The sequence below is a fragment of the Folsomia candida genome, unplaced genomic scaffold, assembly GCF_002217175.1.
Source record: "Folsomia candida strain VU population unplaced genomic scaffold, ASM221717v1 Fcan01_Sc006, whole genome shotgun sequence".
Classification (NCBI taxonomy): domain Eukaryota; kingdom Metazoa; phylum Arthropoda; class Collembola; order Entomobryomorpha; family Isotomidae; genus Folsomia; species Folsomia candida.
The window spans coordinates 3,218,277-3,225,689 of NW_019091198.1; the positions used below are offsets into that span (position 1 = coordinate 3,218,277).

General features: G+C 37.0%; 2 protein-coding genes across 3 annotated transcripts; one reads left to right on the plus strand and one right to left on the minus strand.

Moving 5' to 3' along the window:
- Positions 1 to 10: 10 nt before the first annotated feature.
- On the minus strand, positions 11 to 2,711 carry LOC110850723 (hydroxyproline dehydrogenase). The gene is made up of 9 exons (XM_022098251.2): positions 2,330 to 2,711; positions 2,116 to 2,155; positions 1,860 to 2,050; positions 1,655 to 1,775; positions 1,417 to 1,588; positions 1,198 to 1,349; positions 947 to 1,125; positions 678 to 871; positions 11 to 595 (listed from the first exon to the last, which is right to left on the minus strand). The coding sequence occupies exons 1-9, from the start codon at positions 2,572 to 2,574 to the stop codon at positions 432 to 434; spliced, it is 1,458 nt and encodes a 485-aa protein (XP_021953943.1). The 5' UTR covers positions 2,575 to 2,711; the 3' UTR covers positions 11 to 431.
- Positions 2,712 to 3,570: 859 nt separating this feature from the next.
- LOC110851255 (actin-interacting protein 1) lies at positions 3,571 to 7,413 on the plus strand. 2 transcript variants are annotated; one of them, XR_002548027.2, is made up of 14 exons: positions 3,571 to 3,740; positions 3,861 to 3,982; positions 4,072 to 4,162; positions 4,249 to 4,396; positions 4,458 to 4,638; positions 4,718 to 4,873; positions 4,953 to 5,081; positions 5,152 to 5,256; positions 5,319 to 5,639; positions 5,731 to 5,850; positions 5,931 to 6,089; positions 6,176 to 6,326; positions 6,402 to 7,034; positions 7,103 to 7,413. XR_002548027.2 is itself a non-coding variant. In XM_022098959.2 (13 exons), exons 1-13 carry the CDS (start codon positions 3,722 to 3,724, stop codon positions 6,515 to 6,517), a joined length of 1,818 nt encoding a protein of 605 aa, XP_021954651.1. In that variant the 5' UTR covers positions 3,571 to 3,721; the 3' UTR covers positions 6,518 to 7,413. The 2 variants fall into 2 exon arrangements, 1 of the variants encoding a protein (XP_021954651.1); XM_022098959.2 differs by having other exon boundaries at positions 6,402 to 7,413.

A 7,413-nucleotide genomic window follows, 5' to 3' on the forward strand; every position in this document is an offset into this window, starting at 1 on the left:
TTCACGTTTCCAAGTTGCGAATGAACAAAAAACAATTAGTTTATTTCATACATGTTTCAATTAATAAATCATTATAAATCGCTATTCCATACACCGAACAAACAAAGAAGTCATGGAATTTTTTGAGCTCGCTTATAGTTAAGTCCTAAAAACAATGATGCTTATCATCTTCAACATACCAAATGTATTGTTGAACTTGCACCTGCATGGCTGTTCACTTACTTTTTTGCTCAAAATAGACTTGACGGAAAGGCCAGGCTAATAAATTTCCATATAAACAATTTCCTGCAATCACCAAATCCTGTCATTGTGTAACTTTACTTCCATATTCTAGCATATTTTTTTACGCCACTTTCATAAGTAAATTGAAGTAAATGCTTAAAACTGGACTTCGTATTGCTGCAAGTAATTTGTCGAAAGATATAATCATGTCACATTTTGAAACGCATTTTTAATTCCTTCCATAGCATGTCACGTTCCTCTCTGGCACCCATCATCACGGACCGATTTTCCGATGCTCTCCTGGCCAAATATGGCAACACTTTGACAATAGGTCCGTACGGCGTTGACTTGTACACGTGGTAGTTCTTGCTCACTGAAATGTTTAAAATATTTTGTCATTCTTCATTCATATAGAGTGGTTAGCACTGAAATAATATTGTGGTCATTATTCACACCTAATGGAGTACTAAGGTAATCTGCCATTCCATAAATTTGAGCAAATGACACTCTGTCATCATTGGCAGATATTTCATAATCTTTCATGGCCTGCGCAGCTAATCGGATTGACACCTCGTTATGAGATGCAACCAACAGATGCGACTTTTTCTTTGGATTTTGAGACAAATTTTTCAATACAGTTTTCACAGCTCTATAAATTAAAAACAATCAAATATTATAAATAGGCTGAGTCAAATTAAGTTGTTGTTAAATGTGTGAATCGCACTTATTATAGGAAATGTTGGTAGCTTCGTAGGTATCGCAAACGGGTGAAATGTAGCCGTTCTTATCTGCTAGATATCTTTCCCTGTCCATGTAAGCACCACGCACAATTTTCCCGTACCAGTTGACACCGATGTCCTCAGTGACAGTTTTAAGTTCGGACTCAATCGTTTGGACAGCATCCTGGTTTCGAACATTAGACAATATAATATTTCTGCATGATTACTGTCTGGTCTATTTTTTCTTATTAAATACTTTTAGATAGGCTTGAATCGTGTTTCCCACGTGGTGATAGTCCCCATTATGACGTGCCATTAGGATCAAAGCTATGGCCGATATTGCTGGTTTGCAAGAGTAGAATTCTGCGTCAACGAGGACATGAACTTTCAAGTCTCGGCAGTGTTTAACTGGGGAAGTAAATAAAAATGAATTACAAACACATCCCAAAAATAATTCATATTGTTTTCGGATTACCAAAAACATCTGCCCTCTGTAATCCATCCAAGAATTGACTTTTGTCCTCATTAGACAGTTTCAATTCAAGGTTTTTCGGATGTTCAATGCAATTTGCAAGTTGCGAAATCAGCGTTGCATGTGTTACTTTTTTGTCCTCTAAATATTGAGTCATGGCTTTGGACACTTTCTCCTAAAATTTAAAATTTCTTTATTGAATTATTGAATGTCTCACATAAATAGATAAATATTTTCGAACCAATGTTATCGCAGGCATGATTGCGGTTGGTTTTAGTTGAATGATTGGCTTCTTTTTCTCAAGAGCTGAAGTCATGTTGGCCAAATTCAGTAAGCTTTGCAAATTATCGTCGTATGTTTTCCTAATTGCAGAACAGCAATTAATTCAATGCATACATGACGTATTTTTTCCGAGGGAGGGGAGAGGAGAATATATTATGAATTACTGTGAGGATTGTTCGTCCTCGATATCTTCCTCCAAGACGGGGGCCACCATGAGGACGAGACCGCGTCGTTGCATGGATTCCACAGTCAGTTTCATTCCTGGCAGAGTGTCGCCTCCCACAAATTGGTTGAAAAATGTTTTTCGTAAACCCCATTCTCCAAGCGGTCCAAATTTTGTGGATATATTAAATAACTATAATTGAAAACTCGTTATGAAAAATTCATAAAAAAAACAATCTAGGATTAGTAATGTCAGACCTGTATGCTTCTTGAGACGACAAAATCATAAGAACACGTCCTAAAAAATTAAATTAATCAAACTTATTAAGCACTTATGGGAAATATGTCAAGTTGAGATAGCTGATGTGAACACTACGGAGAGGCAAATTGAGACAACACAATGATAAACTTTAGCCGTATAAGTATGACCAAACGTACATAGGTTTTGCATTGAAAAGATCTTTTATCATACCTCAAGACAAAGAGGGCTCTCATAATGTCCGGAGTTGATAAGTGAGACAAAAGACCAGGTTTATATGAACCGATTGCAATCCAGGAAGCGAACTGATTTCGTATTTGACCAATTGATGCACTTGTTGGAGTCACAAATTCGGCTTTTAAAGGTATTTTTGAATGATTTGCAGCAGTAGATGTACAGAATAGTGCTCGATTCCATGGTGCAAACAGTGGATTACAAACTTTTTTGCACAGTCTCATTTATATTTTCAGTTTTTGAAGTTTTACAATGTAATGAAATGTGGAAGTATGTTATTTTTCAGCGTGTATGGCTCTAATACTTTTTCCGAACTATTGATTCTGTTTACACACACATGTGCTATGCTTAACTGGTAGTGCATAAATGCAAGAAAACCAGAACACCTTGAATTTAACAGCCCACATTAGCATTTTATTGAATTATGGACAACTTGATAACAAGAAAAACTAGTTCTGTATGTGCTGGAAAAGTGCATTTCAAGTAACCAAGTACATCTCGCCAAACTTTACTGAGCTTTATGTTACATTTAACCAATACATTTTGATTATATTGTGCTTTTGATTCGTACCCAACTACCCACCGAAATTTTTGACACGAAGAAAATACCTTAAAAAATAAGTGATTTCATGATTTAACATATACAAAAAAAATATACTTCATTTTTGAAATAATATTTTCACACGTTCATCAGACACTGAACTTGATTTTTTAATTTTGTCATTAATTATGCATCATACTCCGCATATGAAACTTCATCATTTTGAAATATTAAAAATTTCCAGAATGAAAAAGTCATAAAAACCTTCAAAACGCAGTGAAACATGTAAAAACCTATCCAACACCAAAAAGAAAGTAAGAACGGAAGAAGAAAGCACGAAAAGTGGGCGTGTGAAAAAGAAAGTTTACTCATGCAAACAAAGTGTGACGCGAGGAATGAGTCACCTTCTCAGCCGAGTCAGCCATCGAATTGATACCAAATAAAGGCATGATAATTCCTCTCCTGATTGCAAATCAGACCGAGTAACAATAATTAACGATTGCATCCATACCTAACTAACTAATATGCTGATGATGAGTATCAATAGATGATGAGCACATACATAAGTGTGAATCATTTTTGGGCAGAGAAGAGGCGATTGCATGGGATTCAGTGGGGTAGGAGAGAGGTTGGCTCTGCTGGCGGTGGCTATTTCATGCCCGGTGCCTCTTTCCCTACGCCACTTTCAGCTATTTAGAGATTCAATCCGACGTTCTCATTTCCTGCTGTTTTTTTAACTCGCTGGTGGACCATTTAATTGTGTAGGAGTGGTGGTGGCGAATATTTTCTTACAAAAAAGTCGTAACAAAGTCTGAATAAACTCGAGAAGAATGTCGTCCTACAATTGTCGTAAGTTCTTTGCTTTCCTTTACAAATGGTGGGTTGATGACCGGCCGGTGTAATTAATTGAAAGGAAAAGTGATTAAAGTGTGATGGTGGTTTAATAGAACTTGATCATTTTGTTTGCAGGAAGTATTTTTGCTACTCTGCCCAGAACCCAGCGTGGAAACCCGATCGTTTTAGGGGGTGACCCGAAGGGGAAAAATTTCCTATACGCCAACGGAAACAGTGTTGTTATACGAAATATTGAGGTGGGTGAACGCTGAGGTTGACCGGAAGTGATCAGATTATTAGCATTTCGGGTTTAATACTAATATTTACGTGTAATTTGATAATCTAGGATCCGGCCGTGTCAGATATTTACACGGAACATTGCGTTGCTGTCAATGTCGCCAAATATTCGCCAAGTGGATTTTACATTGCATCTGCAGGTTGTTTATCCGTGATTTTTTTTGTATATGTGTAAAAAACTTTAAGAAATAATTTTATTTATTCATTCTTATTGTATGGAATGCAGATCAGTCTGGGAAAATTCGCCTTTGGGACACCGTCAATAAGGAGCATATTTTAAAAGCAGAGTATCAGCCGTTCGGAGGTCCAATTAAGGATGTGGCTTGGTCTCCGGACAGTCAGAGAATTGTCGTCGTTGGAGAGGGTCGGGAAAGGTATGTGATTGTGTTGTTGTTCTTTAAATTTTTGATAACGATTGTGTAATTCTTTTTAAAGATTTGGACATGTGTTCATGGCTGATACGGGAACTTCAGTTGGAGAGATTTCCGGTCAGTCCAAACCTATCAACTCTTGTGACTTTAAACCATCTCGTCCGTTCCGTATTATTACTGGTAGTGAAGATAACACTATCGGGATTTACGAGGGACCACCATTCAAGTTCAAAATGACTAAAACAGTATGTTAAGTTACCATTATACAACATTAAGGTACTGCGATCCATTTGATAATTGAATTTGTGTGCATATTTGCGTTAGGACCATGGGAGATTCGTCCAAGCCGTGAGGTACAGTCCTGACGGAGAAAAATTTGCCTCTGGGGGATTTGATGGGAAAGTATTTTTGTACAATTCTAAAGACTCTGACTTAATTGGCGAGGTTGGATCGCCAGCTCATAACGGTGGAGTTTACGGGGTATGTTTCTCTAACAAGTCTCTATACGTAATTAACGTATGTGCCTGTTATTCTGTACGGTTATCGAATTTTTACATAGGTGGCCTTCAGCCCAGATGGCAAGAAATTGTTGACTGCTTCTGGTGATAAGACATGCCGCTTGTGGGACGTTGAAAGCAGAGAAATGATTTCTGAGTTCCCAATGGGTAACCAAGTTGAGGATCAGCAGGTAAGCAATTCTTCTTATATAAAGTTTAATAAAATAAACACGCAGATTAATTTGAATATAAATTGTGTAGGTATCGTGTTTGTGGCAAGGCGAACATGCCATCACGGTATCGTTGAGTGGATTCATTACGTATTTGGATATTAATAATCCTGCTAAACCACTTCGAATCATCAAGGTATAGTATTTCGATTACACGTTTGTCCTCGCAATTTATGCAATAATGCAATTATCGCACAGGGGCACAACAAACCCATTACCGTCATGTGCCTGAATGACGATCGCACCAAAATATTCACCGGTTCTCATGATGGATTTGTCACTTACTGGGACGCAAAAACTGGTGTCAACGATAGAATAAGCGGTACTGGACATGGGAACCAAATCAACGGTATGAAAATCGTCGGCAACATCCTTTACACGTGCGGAATCGACGACAACCTTCGTCTGGCAGATTTAGGGACGTTTGCATATACGAATGTTAATGACGTAAAATTAGGATCCCAGCCTCGCGGGATGGATATTAGTGGCAACAAGGTTATTATTGCTACCGTTAAGGAAGTAAGTGTTGAAGTGAACAATTATTAAATACATTAAAACATTTAGTCAATCCAAAAAAATTAATTGATATTCTTTTCCTTGTGCTGTGAAGTTGCTTATTTTGGAAGACGGCAAGAAAGTTGGATCCTGTTCTACACAGTATGAACCTTCCAGTCTTTCCATCAACCCAGTATCTGGGGATATTGCTGTTGGTGGATCGATGGACAATAAGGTATTCATATATTCTTGAATTAATATTGTACCATGATTGTTGGTTTGTAACGTCAATTTTCTGTTTTTTTACCTTTACAGACACATATTTACATGCTAACGGGGACATCATTCTCTACGAAAGCCGAAATGGACCACTTAGGGCCTGTTACCGATGTTTCCTATTCTCCCGATGGAAACTATTTGGCTGCATCTGATGGTCATCGGAAAGTCATGTTGTATTCTACATCAACATACGAGGTAATTAATTGAAAATATCCACTGTTTTTTTAACTTATGTACAGCAAACCAATGCAATGTAACACATGTATGAACTTGCTCCTTAGTTGGCTCACTCCAAAGAATGGGGTTTCCACAGTGCAAAAGTAAATTGTGTCGCATGGTCACCTGATTCAAAGTTGGTAGCCAGTGGAAGTTTGGACTGCACCGTAATTGTGTGGAGTGTAGAACAACCAGCAAAACACCTTGTTATCAAAAGTATGCTTTTCTTGGAACTTTAATTTCACAAAATTAATTTCAATATTGAATGCGATGTGTATCTATTTTCTCCAGACGCTCATCCTCAAAGCCAGATTACACGTTTGGCCTGGTTGGACAACAATTCCATCGTCTCCACAGGCCAAGATGCAAACGTCAAGATTTGGGAGGTGTCTGGATTTCCAAATTAATCAACAACGTACATACAATAATACTCCGGTATCATACTGGACCACAAACCCACCAGTGGCTTCACCCTTTATTCAGTACTTTTCACTCAAATGCTTTAATGCACGAATTATCATGTATCACCTTCTCGGTAGTCACTTATCCGAGGAAGTTTAACTGCTGTAAAAAAAGGTCTAGTATTGGCCTAACTATTTATGAAGAACTACAGATTTTCTATCTTGCAATTTCGTTGGAGGCACTACTATTGTTTATTATTGTGGAGATGGGGTTCTGCTCGAGTCATTATTACAATTTTTTTCTCTGCACTTGAAGTATTCTAAGCATTTCCCTCCCTTGATAGCAATAATAATGATAACAATAATATTTAACTACAATTCCCGGTGAATCAAGTTCACTATTACTACACACTACCATAATTTATTTTATAATGTAGTTATAATCTAACTATATTTCTGATATTTTCAAACCAAATTGTTTAATACTTCAGATTCAACTCTCACAATATTCACCAACCCACAGGTATGAGCTGGCTCAAAGTAATATCACCTTAATAATTTAAACACTCTCTGAACTGGTCTTCCAATTAGATAAATCTGCCTGGACATTGATTTTCATTTTATGAAAATTTTGGCTTCCAAAGATCATAGTAATAATAATCTCTGGCCAAATTCCGTTGTTGTGTTACCGATTAAGTGCTAAACAGATTCCACTAACTAATATACGTTCGTGTAATAAATCGTGTGTGCAAATAATCTGACTAAATTACAAAAAATGGTTTTTGTGTTTGGACTAAGTTATTATTTACATGTAGATCACATTATGTATGTTATTATGACATGGGTGTCTTTATTGAAAACTATAAATAAATAAATAAATATATGCAGGAAGGATTACGAAA